Source organism: Oncorhynchus mykiss, chromosome 3 (assembly GCF_057628025.1).
Source record: "Oncorhynchus mykiss isolate SJ-2025 chromosome 3, ASM5762802v1, whole genome shotgun sequence".
NCBI lineage: Eukaryota > Metazoa > Chordata > Actinopteri > Salmoniformes > Salmonidae > Oncorhynchus > Oncorhynchus mykiss.
Window position 1 is genome coordinate 82675748 of NC_143024.1, and position 26030 is coordinate 82701777.

Genomic DNA, 26030 nt, shown 5'->3' on the forward strand with positions numbered 1-26030 from the left:
TAGTGCCTTGCGGTCAGAGGCTGAGCAGTTGCCATTCCAGGCAGTGATGCAACCCGTCAGGATGCTCTCGATGGTGCAGCTGTAGAACCTTTTGAGGATCTGAGGACCCATACCAAATCTTCTCAGTCTCCTGAGGGGGAATAGGCTTTGTCGTGCCCTCTTCACGACTGTCTTGGTGTGCTTGGACGCCAAGGAACTTGAAGCTCTCAACCTGCTCCACTACAGCCCCGTCAATGGGGGAATGGGGGCGTGCTCGGTCCTCCTTTTCCTTTAACCCGCAATCATCTCCTTTGTCTTGGTCACGTTGAGGGAGAGGTTGTTGTCCTTGCGCCACACGGTCAGGTCTCTGACCTCCTCCCTATAGGCTGTCTCGTCGTTGTTGGTGATCGGGCAACTGTTGTGTCATCGGCAAACTTAATGATGGTGTTGGATTCGTGCCTGGCCGTGCAGTCATGAGTGAACAGGGAGTACAGGAGGGGACTGAGCACGCACACCTGAGGGGGCCCCCGTGTTGAGGATCAGCGTGGCAGATGTGTTGTTACCTACCCTCACCACCTGGGGGTGACCCGTCAGGAAGTCCAGGATCCAGTTGCAGAGGGAGGTGTTTAGTCCCAGGGTCCTTAGCTTAGTGATGAGCTTTGAGGGCACTATGGTGTTGAATGCTGAGCTGTAGTCAATGAATAGTATTCTCACATAGGTGTTCCTTTTGTCCAGGTGTGAAAGAGCAGTGTGGAGTGCGGTATGCAAATCGGAGTAGGTCTAGGGTTTCTGGGATAATGATGTTGATGTGAGCCATGACCAGCCTTTCAAAGCGCTTCATGGCTACAGACGTGATTGCTACAGTCTGTAGTCATTTAGGCAGGTTACTTTGGCATTCTTGGGCACAGGGACTATGGTGGTCTTGAAACATGTTGATTTTACAGACTCAGTCAGGGAGAGGATGAAAATGTCAGTGAAGACACTTGCCAGTTTGTCAGCGCACTTGCCAATCCGTCAGAATGTTGACCTGTTTAAAGGTCTTACTCACATCGGCTGCAGAGAGAGTAATCACACAGTCGTCCGGAACAGCTGATGCTCTTGTGCATGTTTCAGTGTTACTTGCCTCGAAGCGAGCATAGAAGTTATTTAGCTAGTCTGGTAGGCTTGTGTCACTGGGCAGCTCTCGGCTGTGCTTCACTTTGTAGTCTGTAATATCGGGCCGGGTGGGAAAGCCACGGATTCATTTTAGAACAAGTCCAACTTTTTGGACCCATGGAGACCTCTAGATCACACCTCAAGTCACAGGGGGGGGGGGGGTCAGTGCACCTCACCCAGTCCCTCTATCTTTGCACCTCTCCTTTACTTGGTCACACTCTGTCAACTTTCTCAGTCGGAATTTGTCCCTCTCTAGTTCTACCCCTTTGGGTTGGTTTATGATGTGTTGTAATGAGGGAGTGTTTGTGTGTGTGTGTGTGTCTTTATGTGCGTGTGTATGTATTGTGTGTGTGTGTAAGTGGTCTGTGCTCCGAGTGGCTGGGTGGGGTGGTTTAGTGCAGTGTGTTTGTGTTAGTGGTTTGGTGGGGTGCTGCTTCGGATGTGGTGTATGTTCCTGGGATGTTTTAGAGCTGAGAGGGCAAGTGTTGTGGGTGCCTCAACTATTTGGTTAAAGTCAGTTTGTGTGTGTGTGTGTGTCTTTATCATCTGACAGTGTGTGTATAAAACCATCCCACTTCCCACTTCACTCACCCAGCTAGCTGCCCACTGCTGGGAACTGGTCTCACTAATTGTGTGTTCACTAGTGTGTGTGCGTGCATGTGTGTGTGTTTTGCTAATATATGCATGAATGGATCCATTTTATGATGTCAGTAAATTACTGAGTCAGTTACTGGAATGCTAAGGGTTTACTAAAGAGAAATAAGGAAAGAGTTTCAACAATCCAACTTTTTTCAGTGATTTTAATATAAGATGAATTGACGGAAGGAGGGAAGGAAGCATTTCTAAAGAGTTGAAACAGACCTTGGATCAGCGTTCTTTTCTTCATGCCACTCAGTGTTCCCCCTGCCAGGAAGTGATGTCATCATGCTGACTTATCTCCTGTTATCTGTGGGGCTGTGGGCTGAGAGCTGTCCTCTGTGATCTATCTCACTGAAACTTTATCCAACCCATTGCTGTCCCTCACTGGGATATATGGCCTCTCAGCTGACAGTGGAATAATCACAACCACCGACACACTGCTCCCTTCCTCTCTGTCCACCCTTCTCTCTCCTTTCTCTCTACCTCTTTCACTCTCGTATCTACCTCTCTCGCCATCTCTCTCTCTTCCTGTTCTAACCCCTTCTCTGCAACAGCAGGGATTCAATTGACATAGCAGTCATTTTATGAAGATGGTCATACATCTAAATGTACATCTTCCAAACAGTCATGAATGGATCATAATCAATATCTCCTTCCCCTCCCTCAGTCGTCTCCAGTGTGTCTAGCAGCCATCCATGCAGGTGTGGTGTCTAACTCTGTGGGCGGTCAGATCAGTGTGGTCAACAGTAAGGGCATCCCTCACTACGATGGCTCGCTGGCTAACAACGTCTCCTCCACTGTGTAAGTACTCCTGTCTGTCTGGGAGAATACATCTGCATTCTCTTCCCTTTCCATCTCTCTTCATCATTATGTCGATCTCTCTCCAGTGGTCCCTTGTCCAACAGCCTCTTCACTTTCAAGACCAGTGGTGAGTTCAATCAGCTACAATATACAAAAACAGACCATAATACCACAACCACCATAGCCACACATGCTTCTGTATCCTTTTCAACTACACCTGCCACCACAATCACTTCTACAATATCCAAAACAGCCATGTGTCCTCCCACTTTAATACAGACTCACAGTTTCTCTCTCTCTCAGGTTGCTATGGGACACTAGGTCTAGAATCGGGAATTGTTAGGGACTCCCAGCTCTTTGCTTCCTCGGTGTGGGAATGGAGTGACGTGATTGGCAAACCCAGTGAGTGGGGCCCAACCGGGGCCCGCCTTAATGGGGCGGGGCTTCCCTGGGCGTCGGCTCACAGCAACCAGCAGCAGTGGCTACAGGTGGATCTGAAGAAGGAGAAGAGGATCACAGGCATCACCACTACAGGCTCCTCCCTCCTGGAGTACCAGTTCTACGTGTCAGCCTATCGGGTCCTCTACAGCAATGACGGACAGCACTGGAACATCTATCGGGAGGCAGATGCTACCCAGGACAAGGTGATGAAAATATCCCTCTCATCAATAACCTTAAAGGTCCTGAATAGTCATTTTGAAAAGTACTTTTTCCCCCATGGCTAACTACCAGGATGTTTGAAACGACAGGCTAAGTGGGCGGGGAGTTTATATTCATGAGCTGGCCTTGACTGACAGCTCTTGGATGCAGTGAGCAGTGTTGCAGAAAAATAATCTCAAGCTAGTTTAGTGATACACAAAGCAACTCAAACAACATTGAAATTGCATCAATGATGTAGTTTTTATTCTCTTGTGATGCGGTTCAGCACTGACGGATGTGTTGACAACTTGGTGGGAGTATTGATGGACCCTTCCCCCCCCTTTTATTCCATGCTGACTGAAAACCTAGCTAGCCAGTAACTAGCTAGCACCAGACACAGATTAAGACCTAGCTAGCCAGTAACTAGCTAACACCAGACACAGATGAAGACCTAGCTAGCCAATAACTAGCTAGCACCAGGCACAGATTAAGACCTAGCTAGCCAATAACTAGCTAGCACCAGGTACAGATTAAGACCTTGCTAGCCAGTAACTAGCTAGCACCATACACAGATTAAGACCTAGCTAGCCAGTAACTAGCTAGCACCAGGCACAGATTAAAGGGGAAACATTTAAGTATTTTAGCACCAGTAGAGTAGCTATCTAGCTATATAAACCACGCCCGTCTGGAAACGCCTTCTCCAATGTTGGTTACAAGGCAGTACTTATTTAAGGTTAGAGGTTAGAGAATATCATGTTACCTTTGGTGTATTAAAATGAGAGTTTAAGGTGTCCCCTTAATCATTAATCCAAGTATTTGACATGGAGGAGAGGACCAGTAACTTTGTGATAAACTTTATCATTGTAGAAGCAAGTAATTTTTCATACTTTGGTCGTCATACTTTGATCCCGTTTCCTTCAAATATCAAATTTCATGGAAAACATGATTTTGACTGTTCATGACCTTTAAGGAGAGAGAAAGCCTCTTTAGACAAAATACGGGAGTGCAAGATGGAGTCATTTGTTTCTATGGCATCAGTAATTGATTGTGGTTGTTTATGGCAGGAAACATGAGAGCTGACTGTGGTTGTTAAGTGCTGTGGTCAGTCAGACTCAGTCAGGACAGCAGCTCATTAAAGATGGATGGAGATTGATTGAGTGCTTGTGCTGGTCAGGCTCTGTAATCAGGTTTTTTTATCCTTATACTATTGAAAATCTATTTTACAAGAGACTTGTCCCAAGAAGGCAGCAATCAAACATTTGTTATACACCATACATAAAATGTACAATACGGTAGACCTGTTGGCAGTAAGCACAGGCAAGATAACATGAGATATATAATTTGGAAACATAGCTTCAGTGTAGTATATTATTAGGAACCCCATTAGCTATTGCTACAGAAGTCTGTTTCTGTTTCCTGATAGATTTTTAAAGGGAACACCAATTACCTCCAGGAGGTGCGCAATAACTTCATCCCACCAATCGAGGCGCGGTATGTGAGGATAAGCCCCACCCAGTGGCACCAGCGAATTGCCCTCAAGTTTGAGCTGCTCGGATGCCAGTTCCATCAAGGTAACCAAACCAGCCAATCACATGCAGATGTTTTGACTTTGTAGCCAATCAGTGAATTTCAATTATTTTACCATTGTGTGTCACTAACCACATTTCCATCCAGTTTTTATGCGGGTAAGGTCATACCTTATGAAAACATTCATGGGAGCTGTGATAGGAGCAGGACGTTTCGGTACAATTTTCTAAATGTCAACAGTTAATTTGTTCATTCGACCTGGTGGGATCTTTTTGTGTCGGTAAAATTAATTATGTGAGAAATTGTAAGGTTCTGTATTTATTTTCTTAGTCAACCTTGTGTTCTGTTTTGTTGTGTTCTTGAACGTAGCCCTGTCTAATTCTTGTTCATTGATTTCACCTGTGTTAGTTACTCACCTGGTCTCCTTATTTAGTTCAGTTCATTCTGTTTGTGCCTTTGTGAGGTATTGTTCGTTTTGACTCTACTCAGCCTTTCCCTAGCCCGTTTGTGAGAACCAGTTATAGCCTTCAGTCCTAGTTGATTCACCTGCCTGTTTGCCTACCTGTCTGTGAAGGTGCAATAAACACCTGCCGCACTCTGCATGTGAATCTACACCTTTTTCTCCCTGAGTATTCATTACAGAAATGTCTTTATGCGCAAATATTGATATAATAACCATAATAATTATATTGAAGTAAACTTGAAGTCACGCGATGACACGGTGTGTGTGGTCCTCCCACTATGACTCGGGAAACCATGCAGGTTATTAGGCTACAGATGATATAACTCATGATGAACTTCACAGGGTGGTGATCTTGATGCTCCTTTCCAATAAATATTGAGGGTCTGATTCTGGTGACATGATGATCGACGCTCAACAGTCATTTGACAAATAAGAATATTCTGGCTCTTATCCATAATGTCATCATGTAGACTAGCCTACCCTAATAGCCTACCCTCACAGACTACCCTCATAATCTGCCAGCTGTTGGCTAGAGCACATGTGCCTTGACCAGAGTAGGTACATTTGGTTATTTAACACAACAGTCTAACTCTCGGTAGAGTTGACAATGTGATGGAAACACATTGAACTTTACATGTTTAATCAGTACATGTAAACTGAAGTGTGTGCACTACATCATCACTCACTGATTTTTATCTGCAACAAGACAGTTTGGTGGAAAATGAGCAGATTTTCTTTTAGAATATTCGCATATAAATCTGTTGCCAATAGTGGAGAGGTGCATAAAGATGGCAGCCCAATGTACCATGTACGGACCACAAATACCATGTACGTACCACCAACACCATGTACGTACCACAAATACCATGTACAGTGGGGCAAAAAACTATTTAGTCAGTCACCAATTGTGCAAGTTCTCCCACTTAAAAAGATGAGAGGCCTGTAATTTTCATCATAGGTACACTTCAACTATGACAGACAAAATGAGAAAATCACATTGTAGGATTTTTAATGAATTTATTAGCAAATTATGGTGGAAAATAAGTATTTGGTCACCTACAAACAAGCAAGATTTCTGGCTCTCACAGACCTGTAACTTCTTCTTTAAGAGGCTCCTCTGTCCTCCACTCGTTACCTGTATTATTGGCACCTGTTTGAACTTGTTATCAGTATAAAAGACACCTGTCCACAACCTCAAAACAGTCACACTCCAAACTTATACTTTTTTGCCCCACTGTACTTACCACAAATACCATGTACGTACCACAAATACCATGTACGTACCACAAATACCATGTACGTACCACAAATACAATTGTACATAGCACAAATACCATGTACTTACCACAAATACCATTGTACATAGCACAAATACCTTGTTTGCTAAGTTCGCCGTATTGTACATTGCTCTTCGTTAGCACAGTATACATGATCTCAATTTTAGCTCTAAGAAGCCAGCAATTTGAAGAAACCCAACATTTGATTGTGCTGATTAACAGTGCATTGAACCATGTCGCGCACTGTAGTTTAATAACTCTGTGGATAGTGCTAAAACAATGACGTCATATGACGACATCTTTATGCACCGTGTTCATTGGATGGCAACCTAGCTATTGGAGTTGAGGGATCCTATGGAGGCCAATGTGGATGCTATCTGAACAAAGGGAAATAAGAGCCTGTTCTTCCTGAGGAAACTGTTTCAGGGTGGATAGGACGCTGATGACCATCTTTTACAGATAATATATATAATCCATTTGAACATTCAATATGATCTGCTGTTATAAACTTAAAGTGTAAGCACAGGCTGGGTAACATTGTTAAACTAAGTAGCAGGATCATTGGTAGGAACTTATATTTGTCATGTGTTCATTGTGTTTTATAAGTGCTGCAAAATGAATAACAAAGATTAGTCTACTCTATTGGAGTCATGTGATCCTAACCGTTCTGTCTCTTCTTCCATTGGACAGCGAGGCCCCGGATATACCACCCCGTTCGGCCTCCCCCTCCCTCAGTGGCCACAGACACCCCCCCAATGTACGGCCAGACCACCCACACCCCTGACATCAGAAACACCACCATGCCTCCATGCACCATCAACGGTGAGCGAGAGGAGAAAGGGAAAAGAGTCCATGTCTAGTTGTGTTGTTGATTGTGGTTGGTTCACACTGGTTGTGTTGTGGTCGTAGACATGGCGTTTGCAACGATGTTGGTGCCGGTGTTGGTCATGATTCTGACCACCCTCATCTTGACCACGGTCTGTGCCTGGCACTGGAAGAACAGGTGAGGATGAACTATAACTAGTAACAACTAAACAGATATCCACTCAGTAACTCCCAACAAACTACCACACTTACATGCTGACTAGGCCGGGCACGTGCGTGCGCCATTGCCCGCATGTTGAGTTTGTCCATCCTCACTAGACACGATCAGGACACGCAGGTTGAGTTTGTCCATCCTCACTAGACACGATCAGGACACGCAGGTTGATGTGTGAAAACACACTTTGAACCAACTATATTAATTTGAGGTCAGGACAAAACACATGCTGTTGCTAGCTAATTTGTCCTGTGATATAAACATTTGGGTTGTAATTTTTACTGAAATGCACAGTCTTTTTTTTTTGGATCTTTGTAGAATTTTGACCCATTTTGATTCACACAATTGTGTGTTCTCTACTCCAACAATGAATCCACAGATAAAAGGGGAAGCCTAGTTCGTTTCTAGTAATCCCTCCTTCAGTTTTCTTCTGTGGACTTTATATGGTTGTTGGCAACCAACTTTAAGGTGCTTTACCACTACCAACTGCCCTGGAGTGTGGACCTCAGTTTCTTTCAATCACCCACGTGGGTATATGCTCCTAAAAACCAATGAGGAGATGGGAGAGGCGAGACTTGCAGTGCATTAACAGTGTACATTTATTTTGCAATGCTTACGGTGTGGTCAGCATGTTACATTTCTTTCTGTTTCGTCTTTCTCCTCAGGAAGAATAGTTCAGAGGGAGCTTATGACCTGTCTCACTGGGACCGTACAGGTAAACACAACACTCTCAGTATGTGTGTGTGTGTGTTTAGATGTTTATTGCGTGTGTCTCTGTCCAGACTGGTGGAAGAGTATGAAGCAGTTCCTGCCATCCAAGATGGCGGAGGGGGAGGAGTCAGTCCGCTACAGCAGCAGTGAGGTGGGCCGGCTCAGAGTGAGAGGGAACACCCCCAGACTACGGGCCGAACCCGCAGGTACACACACAGGCCGTGTCCCAAATCTGTCTTGCCTACTACTTACTAAAAAGACTTAAGCTGTGTTCGAATACTCATAGTAACCGCACTAACCATACTATTTGTGATGTAAATCGAGTATATATTATGCTTATTAGTCATAGTATGGATATAGTTAGTATGCCATACTACCTACAAGGTATACAATCAGTGGACACTATTGCCATGCTTTTAGGGCCCATAATGCAATTCTTCAGAAAATGGCCCTGGCTTCACAACGTTTTCAGATTTTAAGAAAATATTCAGCCGAAGTCCGACAAGAGTGGATACAAATTCATTGCTTTAACTAATTATGACAATGTTGAGCAATGTAATAAAATGGACTTTTCAAATAAGTTACGCTACACGTTATGTTGGCTGACAATTTGTTGGCTATGCTATCCTTCTGAACCGCATATCACGACAGTAGTAGATACCTATGTTAGCTAGGTACCTAATGTTAGTTGGGTACTAATACATCAAACTTGCCAGTATATTAACTATATGCTATCCAACTAACTACTGTTTATTGACTTTATTATTCACGTCATTCTTAGCAAATTGGTGTAGTCATTGTGCATTCTCAATGGACATAAATACGCTCTGGCTATCTACTCCGATTTCAGACTCGCCTGAGCACAGAATAACTGATGAATTTACAAACGATCAACACCAGTTGAATATGACCGGTGTCGGTAAACGTTGGCAAAAACACATAATTAAAATTGTTGCCAGCAGCACAGTTACAGTCACCAACGCACTGAATAACATGAAAACAGCCTAACCAGCTCTGCCAGGGCAGATAAAATGGTTAGAGTGAGGTGTTCTCTCATTTGTGTCTGGAAGTAGCTAGCCAGTTAGCTTGGGTGCTTGACTGCCATTGTGATGATGGTCAGAACGCTCGGATCAACCCTGCTCCTCGGCCAGAGCGTCCACTGTACTCTCTGAACACTCCAAGAGAGAAACTTTGAATTTAAGAACTGACAACGTTGTGAATTTACAAACGCTCAGAGCGCACTCTGGGACTCCAGATTGAATTTACGAACACACCCGAAGTCGTAAAATGACGAGATAGTAATTTGTTATGCTAACAAGCTAGCAATAGCATCAACTTCCGCTAGACAAGCGTACCTCTAGTATACTCAACTGAAATGATACCGTTCGTTTACAGTATACTAAAATTAACTAATGGTATGTAGTATATACTCATTAAATATGTTGTAGACAGTATGTTAGTATGGGTATTCAAACACCACTATTTTTGTGAAGAATCAACAACAAGTGGGACACAATCATGAAGTGGAACGACATTTATTGGATATTTCAAACTTTTTTAACAAATCAAAAACTGAAAAATTGGGCGTGCAAAATTATTCAGCCCCCTTAAGTTAATACTTTGTAGCGCCACCTTTTGCTGCGATTACAGCTGTAAGTCGCTTGGGGTATGTCTCTATCAGTTTTGCACATCGAGAGACTGACATTTTTTCCCATTCCTCCTTGCAAAACAGCTCGAGCTCAGTGAGGTTGGATGGAGAGCATTTGTGAACAGCAGTTTTCAGTTCTTTCCACAGATTCTCGATTGGATTCAGGTCTGGACTTTGACTTGGCCATTCTAACACCTGGATATGTTTATTTCTGAACCATTCCATTGTAGATTTTGCTTTATGTTTTGGATCATTGTCTTGTTGGAAGACAAATCTCCGTCCCAGTCTCAGGTCTTTTGCAGACTCCATCAGGTTTTCTTCCAGAATGGTCCTGTATTTGGCTCCATCCATCTTCCCATCAATTTTAACCATCTTCCCTGTCCCTGCTGAAGAAAAGCAGGCCCAAACCATGATGCTGCCATCACCATGTTTGACAGTGGGGATGATGTGTTCAGGGTGATGAGCTGTGTTGCTTTTACGCCAAACATAACGTTTTGCATTGTTGCAAAAAAGTTCAATTTTGGTTTCATCTGACCAGAGCACCTTCTTCCACATGTTTGGTGTGTCTCCCAGGTGGCTTGTGGCAAACTTTAAACGACACTTTTTATGGATATCTTTAAGAAATGGCTTTCTTCTTGCCACTCTTCCATAAAGGCCAGATTTGTGCAATATACGACTGATTGTTGTCCTATGGACAGAGTCTCCCACCTCAGCTGTAGATCTCTGCAGTTCATCCAGAGTGATCATGGGCCTCTTGGCTACATCTCTGATCAGTCTTCTCCTTGTATGAGCTGAAAGTTTAGAGGGACGGCCAGGTCTTGGTAGATTTGCAGTGGTCTGATACTCCTTCCATTTCAATATTATCGCTTGCACAGTGCTCCTTGGGATGTTTAAAGCTTGGGAAATATTTTTGTATCCAAATCCGGCTTTAAACTTCTTCACAACAGTATCTCGGACCTGCCTGGTGTGTTCCTTGTTCTTCATGATGCTCTCTGCGCTTTTAACGGACCTCTGAGACTATCACAGTGCAGGTGCATTTATACGGAGACTTGATTACACACAGGTGGTTTGTATTTATCATCATTAGTCATTTAGGTCAACATTGGATCATTCAGAGATCCTCACTGAACTTCTGGAGAGAGTTTGCTGCACTGAAAGTAAAGGGGCTGAATAATTTTGCACGCCCAATTTTTCAGTTTTTGATTTGTTAAAAAAGTTTGAAATATCCAATAAAGGTCGTTCCACTTCATGATTGTGTCCCACTTCTTGTTGATTCTTCACAAAAAAATACAGTTTTATATCTTTATGTTTGAAGCATGAAATGTGGCAAAACATCGCAAAGTTCAAGGGGGCCGAATACTTTCGCAAGGCACTGTACTACTTATTAAAAACGAACGCAGTAAACAACATACAAGGCTCCTGAAAATGTGTAATCTAATGCATAATTGTGTTGATTTGGGTGCAGAACGTCCCCTTATCTTCTTATCAGCTGTTGTCAGACACAAGAGTCTGGAAAGACTCTTCTCTTCCTCAAAGTCCACACTGACTTTTCCTAGAAGAAAATTTGTATAACATCCTGGCATTTAAAGCATCCTTGACATTTCACATACTATAAACCTTTCTATTTTTGAATACTTAAAATGCATACTATTTAGTTAAAATGCATACTATTTAGTTAAAATGCATACTATTTAGTTCGCAGGTATGGTTATTCAGACACGGCCCCACAGTTGTTTGTATGTTGAACACATCCTCTCTTCCATTAGAGTATGCCCAGCCCCTGGTCAGCGGTGTCATGACATCACTAGGTCAGAGGTCAACTTTCAAGCCAGAGGAAGGTTCTGACCCCGGCTACACGGACCCTAACCTCTACGACGCTCCCATGGCAACAGACATCTACCATGCCTACGCTCAACCCCTGCCCGCCTCCGGTGCAGAGTATGCCACGCCCATTATGATTGACATTGCAAGCCACCTATCAGGGAGCTCCACACTGAACCAGCCAACCACAGTCTCCAGCTTCATGGGCCGTGGCCCCGCCTCCCTTCTCACGAGAACAGACAGCGGGCAATCGGGAAGGTCAATGTATGACACGCCCAAGAATACAGGACAGGCCACACCCACTAAGGATTTAGCCTATCAGGTGCCTCAGAGCAGCTCTCAGAAGCCAGTGGAGTAGAGCTGAAGAGGTGGAGTGAGTACTTTGATTGACAAGGCCATAACCATAAACCACCACCCCCCCCCCCCCCCCCCCCCCCCCCCATTGACAGAGGGGGATGATGGAGAGAGGGAGGGTGAATTAAACTGTAAAGAACATTACCTTCAAGTTAGATGTCTGTATGTGAGTGTGTCTGCAGAGGAGTCTATATGTGAGTGTCTACCTGTACGTGCATGGCCGGAGAGTGCTAGCATAGTACCATACCAGTCCTATCACTGAAACCACAAAGATGAATGTCTACATGAGAGCGAGAGAACAGAAAGAGAGAAGAAACAAGGGGAGGTGGAGAGCTCACTACTGTTTCAGCCAGGCTAAGTCCCCTCTGTGTCTCTTAATTTGATGTTTTGTCAAACTGAGTATATATTAGTTCCTTTCGTGTCAATCTAAAAGTGAAACAATTCTCCAAACAATAGGTTCTCTGAAGTGGTTGCCTTCTATAGAAAGTCAATGTTTCTACCACTGAAGTGTTCTCTGCATAAAGGCCAAAGGTCACCTGTAAAGAGCAGCTTCCTCAGTTTACTACGGTACGCTTTGATTGGAGGCTTGTACTATTTCAGCTTTCAGTTCACAAAATCAGACCTGTCAAAATGTTTGAGCTTAACCAATCACCTTAAACAAAAAGCTAGAGTGAAACCCACACCAAAAACCTGTTGAAGTTTCTGAAAAATTATTAATTTTTCTTTTATAATTCCTACTGAAAAACACTATGGAAAGCGGTGACGAATCAGCTTCAAATAATTATGGTTACACTGTTGTCCTGGACACCTTGCCTCACGTGACAGTCAAAAAGGACCTCTGCATAACGTTTAGGTGCCATTGGGTTCACACACTGCCTCACTAGGTCCAGTTACTTGAAGAGGAAGAATCTGCCCTCATGGTGATCCTAGAGAGGAGCTGTCCAACAGAAGGGCTGTCTCTAAAATATGTCAGTGAGACTAAACATTTCCTTATGTTTTGTTATTATGCATCATTTATCATGGCCACCGTCTGTAAATTCCCAGAGAATCCAGGGGTTGTAGGACTTCTGTGTGCTAGAGGAAGATGATCCACTCCAGCCAAACTCACACTGGAGTAGTCTAGGTTACCGCATCAGGTGTGTGTATGGTACGGATCCTGACAAAGACGGTACGGCGAGAGAACATTATCACTAGTGACCAATCAGCATGCAGAAGTTAATATTTACAGAAACGCCTCATTCTAGTTTGTGTCTGAATTGCTGTCTCTATTTCTTAGAGATTGACTGTCTCTACTGTATGACTGTCTCATCAATGTATGCAATGGCTTTCATGAGTGTCTTTGTATGGCTGTCCTAAAGAGAGTATCTGTGTGTGGCTAGCTATGTCTGTACGACTGTCCTTACGAGTGTACTGCATCTATGTTTGATTAGTCGTGTTTGTAGTCAGTGGAGCACATTTAGTCCGGTCAATCCCTGTCCTGAACACCAAATCTGAACCTGGACCAGTTGAACTTTAGGTTAAAGGTTAGGGCTTCAGTAGGTAAGGCTGGCCGTAGGTCAGTGTGTTCCCTGGTCACTGTGTGTTTCTGTCTTCACAGATTGTACAAGGAGAAATAAAGCCTTTTTAAAAAGTACCTTTTTTTTAAACCTTTTAAAAAACTTTTACACATTTCTACAGTGAATAAAATAAAACATCAATGAATTCTTCATATTTCACATCTTAAAGGGATTCTCTGGTACTTTTTAGCCAGTAGTTCTGATAGTACTCACAAGCCAAAGGTGGTCCCGAAAAATTGCATACTACGTCACGTGCAGATATCTGCTGTCACACATCGAGCGCGAGACTAAAGCTCATTGGTTGAACTCAAATTGCTAGAGGGCTGGAACACGTAGGGGAAATGGCACAGCACCGTTTCTAGAAAAACAGTGGCTAATTGAGGTAAAACAGTAATTCTGCTCATAGATTATCAATTTATGAACTACCCAGTGGGAGGCTTAAAAAATACTTACTAGTCACCAACGTTCCAGAGCATGTCTTTAATGCATATTCAAACACTGACATAAATTATCACTGAAAACAATTTCCTATGGTTTCCCACCTCGTTTCATTCTAACCGCACTACTGCTACCACATGGTCATGCAGGGAAATTAAACCAAGTACAAGCATTCATGATGCTGAAAACACAAACCCCATCTCTAATCCAGAACTACATAAATGTAGACCATTGACCATTTTAATAATCACATTCACTGTATCTACAGTATTATGAATTCCATGTCTCCTCTTCTTCGTCACCTTTTCATCACTCCTCCATATTCCGTCCGTTCTTACCAAACTTCCACCAGACGGCGGTGAGGATGACAGCGAGGAGCAGGATGAGACAGCCTGTGACCAGGTAGGCTACGGGCAGGAAGTTGTTCTGACCCCCAAACCAGCTGACTGTGGACAGGACCACTTCCTTTCTGCCCTGGAAGTACTCCACTGGGAAGTCTGGAGAGGGGGCAGAGGTCAAGGATAAACATAGCCACATAAGGTGAACACAAACCTTTCATCCAAACGTACTATTAATGTACAACCATAATGTTTTCCACACAGGTAAAGGAAATAGCTGTTGTTTTTGTGCTTAATGTGCTGTGACTTTGTTCTTGTAACTGAGCAAATAAACATCCAATATTCCAAGCCACAACCTATGGTTTCACTACCATCCAAAGAGAAACTAGCTACATTAACCCCAGCTACCTAAGGGTTGGAAATAGGAACATGCTTTTGGAATAAAATTTTAAAAAAGAGTTTTGATTCAATTGACTCAAACCTCAATGTCTCCCTGGTAACAGTAATATGCATAAAAGGATACTGTAGGAGATAAGGACGCTGTAGTTTCCAGCCGGCAGCCCATCGGTGAAGGGTTCTATGGCTCGATTCAGGACCCCGTAGAGCTTCTTGAAGTTGGGGAAGGCAGCCTCCCTCATCCACACGATGAGGTCCTCGTTGATGAAGCCGTTGTTGTTGCGGTCCCAGGGGTCCAGGTCATACACGGGCTTCTGCCAGTACAGAGGCTGGCCCGTGCCTGACAACACACAGACAACGGTTACATCTAGAGTCCAGACAATGTTTTAACAACAGCAATACGACATTGAGACATGATTTGGAAAAGGTTTTGACAACAGTCATACAACATTTGGAAAGGCAAGAGAGCAGCGATATGTCTATTAAATTAAAATGTGGTATTAATAATAATGATGACCATGAACACACTGTGTGGGTGTGTTGTGACGCTGAACATGTTGTGAACACACTGTGGGTGTGTTGTGACGCTGAACATGTTGTGAACACACTGTGTGGGTGTGTTGTGTCGCTGAACATGTTGTGAACACACTGTGTGGGTGTGTTGTGACGCTGAACATGTTAACACACTGTGTGGGTGTGTTGTGACGCTGAACATGTTGTGAACACACTGTGGGTGTGTTGTGACGCTGAACATGTTGTGAACACACTGTGTGGGTGTGTTGTGACGCTGAACATGTTGTGAACACACTGTGTGGGTGTGTTGTGACGCTGAACATGTTGTGAACACACTGTGTGGGTGTGTTGTGACGCTGAACATGTTGTGAACACACTGTGTGGGTGTGTTGTGACGCTGAACATGTTGTTAACACACTGTGTGGGTGTGTTGTGACGCTGAACATGTTGTGAACACACTGTGTGGGTGTGTTGTGACGCTGAACATGTTGTGAACACACTGTGTGGGTGTGTTGTGACGCTGAACATGTTGTGAACACACTGTGTGGGTGTGTTGTGACGCTGAACATGTTGTTAACACACTGTGTGGGTGTGTTGTGACGCTGAACATGTGAACACACTGTGTGGGTGTGTTGTGACGCTGAACATGTTGTGAACACACTGTGTGGGTGTGTTGTGACGCTGAACATGTTGTGAACACACTGTGTGGGTGTGTTGTGACGCTGAACATGTTGTGAACACACTGTGTGGGTGTGTTGTGACGCTGAACATGTTGTGAACACACTGTGTGGGTGTGTTGTGACGCTGAACGTGTGGGTGTGTTGTGACGCTGAACGTGTGGGTGTGTTGTGACGCTGAACATGTTGTGACGCTGAACATGCTGTGAACACACTGTGTGGGTGTGTTGTGACGCTGAACATGCTGTGAACACTGTGTGGGTGTGTTGTGACGCTGAACATGCTGTGAACACTGTGTGGGTGTGTTGTGATGCTGAACATGCTGTGAACACTGTGTGGGTGTGTTGTGAGACACACCTTCAAACACCTGTGCTAACGTTAGGGTTTTGTTCTCCACCTGTGGGTTACGGAACTTGACGTTCTTGTCGGTGTACCAGGTGATGCCCTTCCTGAATAGAGGAACCACCCGACTGCCCGCTGCTGAGTGGTACACCAGAGTGAAGGAGTCTGGGAAAAACACAAACAAAACTCATAAAGACATCAAAATCAGTCAATTAATCAAAACCAGGTGTTTCATGTCAGGGAGAGATTTGATCATATCACTGGATATTAATGCAGTGACATTATTAGCAGTGACTGATGACAAACTGATATTGCTGAGTAATGGTGTAATACCGTTGAACATGCTGTTGGCCACAGCCCCACAAGGGGCAATAGGGAGTCCGTTCTTATCCTTTATGAAGGGCTCGCAATAGGAGCTCGGGTTCTGTAGAGACAGACAGGAAGGATTTGATGTTGTAAAAGCTCAGAATGAACCAGGAAATTAAGAGGATGAAGACAGAAGAATCGATTGATAGATTAACAGTAGCTACCCTGAGGTTTTTATTTCTCCCAATCATCTGTCCATCATCCCTGGAGTCCATGTATTGCCGGAGGTTCTGGTGGAAGTTGATCAGGCCGTAATAGAAGAACACATCTCCCTGGGACAGGAAACACATCATCACTGTCAGTCTTAGTTGGATTTGGTTTCCAACATTTTTAACACTGATACATACAGTACATTAGCTTGTGGTCTTGTCGAAGTGTACAGACCAAGACAAACACACATACTCACACACCTTGAACATGTTCTCAATGTTAAACACCACAGTGCAGTTGCAGCTCTGGTTCGCATTGGCACGGTCTTTACGCTTCTCAAAACACTTATCACATGACCCTGCGTGTGTGTAGTCTACCTGTAGAGGGAGGGAAGGAGATATAGCAGGAGGGAGAGAAATATATACAGTGCATTTGGAAAGTATTCAGACCCCTTCACTTCTTCCACATTTTGTTACGTTACAGCCTTATTCTAAAATGGATTAAATAAAATATTTTCCTCATCAAATCTACACATAACACCCCATAATGACAAAGCAATTATTTTGCAAATTTATTCCAAATAAAAAACAGAAATACTTTATTTTACAGAAGTATTCAGACCTTTTTCTATGAGACTCAAAATTGAGCTCAAGTGCATCCTGTTTCCATTTTTCATCCTTGAGATGTTTCTACAACTTGATTGGAGTTCACCTGTGTTCAATTAAATTGATTGGACATGACTTGGAAAGGCACACACCTGTCTATATAAAAGGACATGTACAGTTGACAGTACATGTCAGAGCAAAAACCAAGCCATGAGGTCGAAGGAATTGTCTGTAGAGCTCTGAGACAGGATTGTGTCGAGGCACAGCTCTGGGGAAGGGTACCAAAACATGTCTGCAGTATTGAAGGTCCCCAAGAACACAGTGGTCTCCATCATTCTTAAATGGAAGAAGTTTGGAACCACCAAGACTCTTCCTAGAGCTGTCCGCCCAACTAAACTGAGCAATTGGGGCAGAAGGGCCTTGGTCAGGAAAGTGACCAATAACCTGATTGTCACTCTGACCGAGCTCCAGAGTTCCTATGTGGAGATGGGAGAACCTTCCAGAAGGACAACCATCTCTGCAGCACTCTACCAATCAGGCCTTTATGGTAGAGTGGCCAGACGGAAGCCACTCCTCAGTAAGTTTGCCAAATGTCACATAAAGGACTCTAAGACCATGAGAAACAATATTCTCTGGTCTGATGGAACCAAAATTGAACTCTAAGTGTCACACCGGGAAGAAACAAGACACCATCCCTACGGTGAAGCATGGTGGTGGCAGCATCATGCTGTGGGGATTTTATTCAGCGGCAGGGACTGGAAAAGTAGTTGGGATCGGGGGAAAGTTTAACGGAGCAGAGCACAGAGAGATCCTGATGAAGTCCTGAGCGCTCTGGAGCAGGTTCTCAGACTGGGGCGAAGGTTCACCTTCCAACAGGACAACGACCCTAAGCATACAGCCAAGACAACGCAGGAGTGGCTTCGGGACAAGTCTCTGAATGTCCTTGAATAGTCTAGCCAGAGACATGGCTTGAACACGATCTAACGTCCCTGAAGAGACCTGAAAATAGCTGTGCAGCGATGCTCCCCATCCCACCTGACAGATTTTGAGAGGATCTGCAGAGAAGAATGGAAGAAACTGTGCAAATACAGGTGTGCCAAGCGTCATACCAAAAAGACTGTAGGCTGTAATCGCTGCCAAAGGTGCTTCAACAAAGGGTCTGAATACTTATGTAAATGTGATATTTCAGTTTTTTTTTTTTAAATGGGGTAGTATGTAGATTGTAGATTTAGAGAGAAAAAACTATTTAATCCTGTATGGCCAACACATTAAAAGTCTATATGAATCTTAGAATGTTTGTTTCCCACAGCCATTTATTATAGTGTAGCTTCACTTCTTCACAGAATTCCCTGGAAGTCCTCTCTCTTATCGTCTCTTTCTACCTCTCCTTCCATCAGAATACCCTGAAACTTTCTACCTCTCCTTCCATCAGAATACCCTGAAACTTTCTACCTCTCCTTCCATCAGAATACCCTGAAACTTTCTACCTCTCCTTCCATCAGAATACCCTGGAACTTTCTACCTCTCCTTCCATCAGAATACCCTGAAACTTTCTACCTTTCCTTCCATCAGAATACCCTGGAAGTCCTCTCTCTTATCGTCTCTTTCTACCTCTCCTTCCATCAGAATACCCTGAAACTTTCTACCTCTCCTTCCATCAGAATACCTTGAAACTTTCTACCTCTGATCTTGTGTTCATGGTTAGATAAGCTATGTGCTCTGGAGGGTGTTACCTACTCCATTTCAAGTGATTGTGTGTATCGGTAGAATAAAAAATAAAAAATAATCTGAAAGGATCGCTTACTCACCTTCAGTTCATGTGTATTCTGCACGGTGACAAGTAGCCACGCTCCCAGCAGCACACACACAATGGCCATACCGTAGAAGAAAGGCAGGACGGTTTGAGCTGTGAGCATGGGGGACCAGGCAGGCAGTCTCTGCTGTTTGAAAGCAGAGTTATCAGGCCTCCGGGCCAGGGGCCCAGCGTTGGCCTTCGCCTTGCCCATGACAGAGAGCTCCGGCTGGGGAAGGGTGATGAGACCAGGAAAGTCAGACAACAAGAAAACAAGCAAGGAACAGGAGTCTTCCCTCTCTTCTCTTCCGGTCTTCTTTAACGCAGTCTTATCAGCATTTCTCTACCTCGCTCCCCTGCCTGCCAAGAGCCTTTTCCCAGCAGGCTTAGGGCTAGGGTGGGGAAGACCTTTGAGACAGGCTGCTGGCAGTTACTCATTAACCAGAATCCTCTGCTCTACTTCCTCTTTTGTTTTTTTTCTACTGTTCTTCGCTCACTCCTTCCCGAGCGATTCAGTCATACATACATACACACTGATGTATTACAGCCCATCATCCAAGTACTAAAATATCTCAGATTTATTTTCCCACAGCACCTTACGATCCGTTATTTCTTCCCCACTGAAGTAGTTGCCTTTGTCTGTTTCAGAACACACTTACACACAGGATGTTATGACAAACCAGACTACCTACTGGGTAAAACAACTCATGACATCAGACTCAGTGGGAGGGGCTTCCCGCTGGTGTGAACAAACAAGAGAGTCTGGTTCCATTCAAATGTCTTTATTCAAACCATCACACAGTTGGGCTGTGTCACACAGAGAGCTGTGTTATTGTTGAACTACAACACTGTATAAACCATTTCAGATATTTTACATGTCACTTAAAATAGAACAAGAACACAGTGTCACAGAGGGAGAGGGTAAAAACAGGATAGGGTAGATGGTTGAAATGTCCAGCAGTCGGTCTGTTATGGAGACAGGATTGGTTTGAGGGGCCCTAATAAACTTTGTTGCGTGTGAGTGTTTGTGCACGCGTGTGAACAAGAGCATGATGAGAAGAGGTCCAGTCTGACTTGGTTGGGTGTGTGTTTGTATGTCAGTATATAGCAGAGTATGGCACTAGGTGTGTGTTTGTATCTCAGTATATGGCATCAGCAATCTGAGCAGCTCACCGATTGCTGCAGCTGTACACAGCCCATCTGTAAATAGCCCATCCAATCTACCTACTTCATCCTCATATTGTTTTTATTTGCTCTTTTGCACACCAGTATTACTATTTGCACATCATCATCTGCACATCTCTCACTCCAGTGTTAATTTGCTAAATTTGAATTACTTTGCTACTATGGCCTATTTATTGCCTTACCTCCTTACTCCATTTGCACACACTGTATATAGATGTTTCAATTGTTATTGACTATACTTTATTTTATTCCATGTGTAACTTGTGTCCATGTGTTGTTTTTTGTCGCACTGCTTTGCTTTATCTTGGCCAGGTCGCAGTTGTAAATGAGATCTTGTTCTCAACTGGCCTACCTGGTTAAATAAAGGTGAAACAAATAAAATAAAATGGCAGATTATGGCACTAGGTGTGTGGTTGTATCAGAACAGTCCCACTTTCACTTTTCCTTCCCTACATCCTTTCAAGATTCCCATATCCAGCAGCTTCAACAAGTCACCTTTGACCTGGAAGTGAAAAAGAGGGCTGTGTTATTAAGAAACTCCATATAGTCTGTCTGGCAGAAAGCCCATGTACTACTAGAGTATATTTTCAATGCTGTGTAAAGTGTTACTGGTCCAGCAGGGGGCGTTGTAGTCTCACCTCAGGAACATCCACCATCCTGCGAAGCTTCTGGTCTCTCCAGTTCCAGTCCAGAACCAGGAAACGCAGGGGAGGCAGGGTCAGACCCTCTGGAAAAGGTCAGAGGTCAGATAGGGGTCAAATAGGGGTTTAATCCCTGAAGAGGAGTGAATTAGTGCACACCTCCGATTGAAGGTTAGAAGATCAGAATAAAGTCACTGTAAATTAAGCCACACTAAGTACAAGCTGTACCTTTCTCAATGAGGGCGCTCAGTCTCCCTGGCGTCCCCACCCCAATGTGTGTCACCCCCGTCTGTAGGAGCTTCACCTGCTCCTCTACCTGGGGACAGAAAGACAGAGTACGGTCACGCTTGGCTTTACTCACTCACAGAATGGCTCATCTGTACACATTAATATTCATAGGAAACTATTGTACAGTAAGGTCTGTTACCTTGATGTGCTTTGCAAACAGCTTCAGCACTTTGGCCTCTCCCTTGAAGGTGGTTAACTGTCTGGTGAAGATGTAAAAACAAGGGAGCATTATATTAAGCTGAGAAGTGCCATAAAGAATATACAATAAAAGATGACAAATGGTAAGAGGGAGATGTGCGTTGTCACTCACTTGATGAGCTCGATGACTCTTAGTGCGGCGCTACAGACGATGAGCAGAACCACAGAACTCTTCTCTGTGTGCTGCTTCTGGACCTTAGCCCATTTGGGACAAACTGAGCAAAAAGAGAAAGGGAAAAACATATTGTGGTACAAGGGATGGATGTCAATAGTCTAAAGTGGTCTCCTCTCCTCATTTTCTCTACTACAGCAGTGCAGATGAAGGAGAGACGATTAGGAGGGGAAGCCAACGTCAGACTACTGAGTTAATACCCAAGGACACATCTAGGAACATGACAGAAGACGTAGAGCACATATGGGTCAGCAGTCCTATTAGTGTAACATGGAGTTTAAAAAGGAGTCATGTATTGGTGAGAGGTATGTAATGTACATGTAAAATGTTATGTATTTAGGTATGTACGGTGTGATGGTTTGATTTGAACTCACTTTCTTTCAGGTAGGAGGAGAGGCTGTGTGTGAGGTCATTACTCCTCACGAAGCAGGACTCTGGGAGTAACCAATCAGAGAAGAATGTCACATTAGGAAATTCAGAGAAAGTGAGTAAGAGTGAGAGAGTAAGAATGCAAGAGAGAGAGAGAATAAAGGCGTCAGCATGCTTCAGTTCGGCTGGCACCTATCCGAACACAGCTAGGCAAACCGAACGAGTGTGCTCGCATACTCCCATACAAGGACAGCTTCAAAAACAAGAAAAAAAACAGCAAGAGTACTGTTTGTCCATTTCGAGACATGGTAGCCAGTATACACTTCCTCAATAGTCAGAATGAATCTACGATAACTCAAGAAATCTGTCACTCATTTTGATGTTTTGCCGAGGATATCTTAATCACACAATTTTACGTCGAACTAAGCTGTTAAGTGCAGTATTTCTTATAACCTCTACAAGGTCGCCCCCCCCCGCCCCCCCCCCGCAGGACGGTTGAGCTAACGTAGGCTAATGTGATTAGCATGACGTTGTAAGTAACAAGAGCATTTCCCAGGACATAGAGTTGTCTTAAATGGGCTTAAATTCTTGTTAATCTAACTGCACTGTCCAATTTACAGTAGCTTTTACAGTGGAAAAAGACCATGCTATTGTTTGAGGAGAGTGCACGGCAACTGGTTTGATACATTCACCTCTGAAGGTAAATAATGTACTTACATTCAGTAATCTTGCTCTGATTTGTCATCCCAGGTGTACGAGATAAAATGTAGCTAGTTTTTTTTATTATAAAATCCATTTTACTGGGTTCTACAGTTTGAACCCCTGCTGTGTCCCCCCCCATCTAGATGTGTGAAGGTTAGTGTCTTTTCTACAGGGAAGCTAATTATCTATTGTCTCTGACATTCCTGGGAGTGTGTAAACTTCCATTTTTATTACCATATTATTGGTATACGTTCTCTATAGTTATGTACTTGAAAATAAATCAATTGACCAATTCGGCACATTTGGGCAGACTTGATACAACATTTTGAACAGTAGCGCAATGGTTCATTGGATCAGTCTAAAACTTTGTACATACACTAATGCCATCTAGTGGCCAAAATCTTTCAGCTGGGAAGCATGCGGACGCCTTTAGACAGACATACTGATGGTCCTTAAAGCTCAGACACGCCAGTAGGATTGTCCAATGTTTGCTGCCTACCGTACTTAGCACCTCAGGTGTCGGCAGTCAATCTCGTGTTCACACAGCAAAGTACTTTGAATTCGTCAGCCACTCAGTCTTATTCAAATACTCCAAACCAGAAGGTGGCAGTACTGTTTTTTAAAAACATTTTATTCATTTAGCAGATTCTCTTTTCCAGAGCGACTAACAGGAGAAATTATGGTTGTGTGTCTCGTTCAAGTGCACAGACAGATTTTTCGGCTCAGGGATTTGAACCAACGACCTTTCGGTTACTGGCCCAACGATCTTAACCACTAGTTTGACAATGCATATCCATGTGCATTGCTTATGGTCTAGATTCCAAGCTATCTGTGCTAATGTTGCCATTTTGTTGATACTAGCCAGATGACCACAGCTTGATAACTACCTAGCAAGATGAAAAAAAGAAACAATTTAATTCACTCTCCATAATCCCATACTGCCAGTGCCAGCTCATAGCCAAATGTTTAGCTAGCTAGCTAATGTTAGCTAAGAACACTGCACAAACTCGGCAGCTAACACAGGCAGCTGTTTCATGGAAACTATTGTGATTTAATTATGCCAATATTTGCTTGCTACAGTGGTTAGCTAGCTTGGAGGAACTATTTAGTGTTGTGTGCATTGCGTCTAGCCTATGGTACATTACATATGAAGTGTGACTGGCTCATCCGTGGATGTACAGAGAAAATGACCTTTTTTCCTTTTTTGTTGTTGTTGGCTCCCCCACGTGAGAGTTTGTGCTCTCTGATTGGCTCAAAGTAAAGTTGTTGGCCACTGGCGAACATTTCTACAAGTAGAATTGGCAGGTCCGTCACTAACGGGTCAGGACAGAGCAGGTACCACTTTTGTTCTAGCAAGAGAAGGAATGGCCTCCCACTGTGATAAGTACCTATCGGCAGTGAGTACCAGTGTGTTTCATGCTTTAGACCTAACAGCAGACAGAGGTCGGGTGTGACAGTTGGAAGGTCAAAGGTGACTCACCCTGTAGTTTGAGCTCCTCCAGCTCGATGACGGAGCGTTTGTCTTTGAAGTGTTCTAGAACCAGGCTCTGCAGGTCAACTGGAGAGCCCGGTTTGGGGTCCGAGGTGGCGAGGACGTCTGTGATCGTCTTCTTCTTCTTCTGAATACACACAAAGCCAAAATTCCCACTTCTAACTCCAATGCAATTGAATGTAGGCACATTTTAACTGCAGTTCCACTTTGGTACAGCAGGTGTCTCTTCAATGCCCTCCATCCTCAATCTTACCTTTCTCTTTTTCTTGGGCTTTTTTTCTCCTTCATCCTCTTTCTTCTCCTGAGCCATAAAACACTCAGTCTGTGATTTCTGTGTAGACAAATAGAATTGAGAGAAGCAGTACATAATCCAAACAAAACACATTGAAGTCAGAAGGGTGAAGTTTACAACAAACTATTACATACCAGTGCAGTCTTCTTCTTGACCGGGACTGGGTTTTCCATTACACTCTTCCTCTTCTTTCCTTTCTTCTCCCGTGGGGATGCTTGCTCTGTGGGCTGTTTCTCTGGTTCTTCACTCTCCTCTCCCACGGGGGAATCTGAAAGAGCACAAAGTGCAACTTCTAGTGCGACTTTAATCAACCTCACTGGACAGGCATAGTTACAAGGAGCATTGTCACCAAGAGGAGTATACTTTGTCACCTTGGAAAACAATGTTGTAACATACAGCCACACCAAATGCCTGGCTAGCTCTCATCCTCGCCTCTTACCCCAATGCTGTGAAGTCATGCCTAGGCCTCATGGGAAAGGAGGACAGAAGAGAATGCCTGCTCGTAAATACCTCTGGTTAAATTTAAACAGGCAAACACCACGATCCTCTCTCTAAATCTGGATATTTCACAACACTGACTGGCCCCACCATATTCAGTATTCAGACCCCCCCCCACACACACACACAATGACAAAGCAAAGAGTTTTTTTGTTGTTGACATTTTTGCAAAGGGCCTTGGTCAGGGAGGTGACCAAGAACCCGATGTTCACTCTGACAGAGCTCCAGAGTTACTCTGTAGAGAACCTTCCAGAAGGACAACCAATCAGGCCTTTATGGTAGAGTGGCCAGACGGAAGACTTTCCTCAGTAAAAGGCACATGACAGTCGACTTGGAATTTGCCAAAAAGCACCTAATGGACTATGAGAAACAAGATGCTCTGGTCTGATGAAACCAAGATGAAACTCTTTGGCCTGAATGCCAAGCGTCATGTGTGGAGGAAACCTGGCACCATCCCTACGGTGAAGCATGGTGGTGGCAGCATCATGCTGTGGGGATGTTTTTCAGCAGCAGGGACTGGGAGACTAGTCAGGATCGAGGGAAAGATGAACGGACCAAAGTACCGAGAGATTCTTAGTGAAAACCTTCTCCAGAGCGCTCAGGAACCGAGACTGGGGTGAAGGTTCACCTTCCAACAGGACAACGACCCTAAGCACACAGCCAAGACAACAGGAGTGGCTTCGGGACAAGTCTCTGAATGTCCTTGAGTGGCCCAGCCAGAGCCCGGACTTAAACCCGATCGAACCTCTCTGGGGAGACCTGAAAATAGCTGTGCAGCAACGCTCCCCATCCAACCTGACAGTGCTGGGAGAAACTCCCCAAATACAGGTGTGCCAAGCTTGTAGTGTCATACCCAAGAAGACTTAAGGCTGTAATCGCTGCCAAAGGTGCTTCAACAAAGTACTGAGTAAAGAATCTGAATACTTATGTAAATGTGATATTTCAGTTTTTATAAATTTGTAAACAT

At 44.0% G+C, this 26030-nt stretch overlaps 3 protein-coding genes across 5 annotated transcripts in view; 1 reads left to right on the top strand and 2 right to left on the bottom strand.

Annotated features, from left to right (window-relative positions):
* The window catches only part of LOC110520514 (discoidin, CUB and LCCL domain containing 2), a 31008-nt gene extending 17322 nt beyond the window's left edge, over nt 1–13686 (top strand). The window contains exons 5-13 of the mRNA XM_090230293.1: nt 2441–2574; nt 2661–2701; nt 2878–3218; nt 4637–4784; nt 7171–7302; nt 7390–7483; nt 8185–8234; nt 8302–8436; nt 11645–13686. Of these exons, the coding sequence (XP_090086419.1) occupies nt 2441–2574; nt 2661–2701; nt 2878–3218; nt 4637–4784; nt 7171–7302; nt 7390–7483; nt 8185–8234; nt 8302–8436; nt 11645–12057 (1488 nt within the window). The 3' untranslated portion in view covers nt 12058–13686. The remainder of the gene's footprint in view (nt 1–2440; nt 2575–2660; nt 2702–2877; nt 3219–4636; nt 4785–7170; nt 7303–7389; nt 7484–8184; nt 8235–8301; nt 8437–11644) is intronic.
* A 384-nt stretch (nt 13687–14070) lies between these two features.
* Nucleotides 14071–19950, bottom strand: cdc50c (Cdc50 family member C). The gene is made up of 7 exons (XM_036975070.2): nt 19243–19950; nt 17090–17206; nt 16844–16951; nt 16647–16737; nt 16329–16478; nt 14909–15121; nt 14071–14544 (listed from the first exon to the last, which is right to left on the bottom strand). The coding sequence occupies exons 1-7, from the start codon at nt 19438–19440 to the stop codon at nt 14357–14359; spliced, it is 1065 nt and encodes a 354-aa protein (XP_036830965.1). The 5' UTR covers nt 19441–19950; the 3' UTR covers nt 14071–14356.
* A 42-nt stretch (nt 19951–19992) lies between these two features.
* The window catches only part of cmss1 (cms1 ribosomal small subunit homolog), a 62296-nt gene continuing 56258 nt past the window's right edge, over nt 19993–26030 (bottom strand). For all 3 annotated transcript variants that reach the window (XM_021597894.3, XM_090230295.1, XM_090230296.1), the window contains exons 2-10: nt 24700–24833; nt 24527–24604; nt 24262–24400; nt 22085–22144; nt 21651–21753; nt 21480–21540; nt 21281–21368; nt 21050–21138; nt 19993–20913 (exon numbers count right to left, since the gene is read on the bottom strand). In XM_021597894.3, coding sequence (XP_021453569.1) covers nt 20830–20913; nt 21050–21138; nt 21281–21368; nt 21480–21540; nt 21651–21753; nt 22085–22144; nt 24262–24400; nt 24527–24604; nt 24700–24833 — 836 coding nt within the window. In that variant the 3' untranslated portion in view covers nt 19993–20829. The remainder of the gene's footprint in view (nt 20914–21049; nt 21139–21280; nt 21369–21479; nt 21541–21650; nt 21754–22084; nt 22145–24261; nt 24401–24526; nt 24605–24699; nt 24834–26030) is intronic.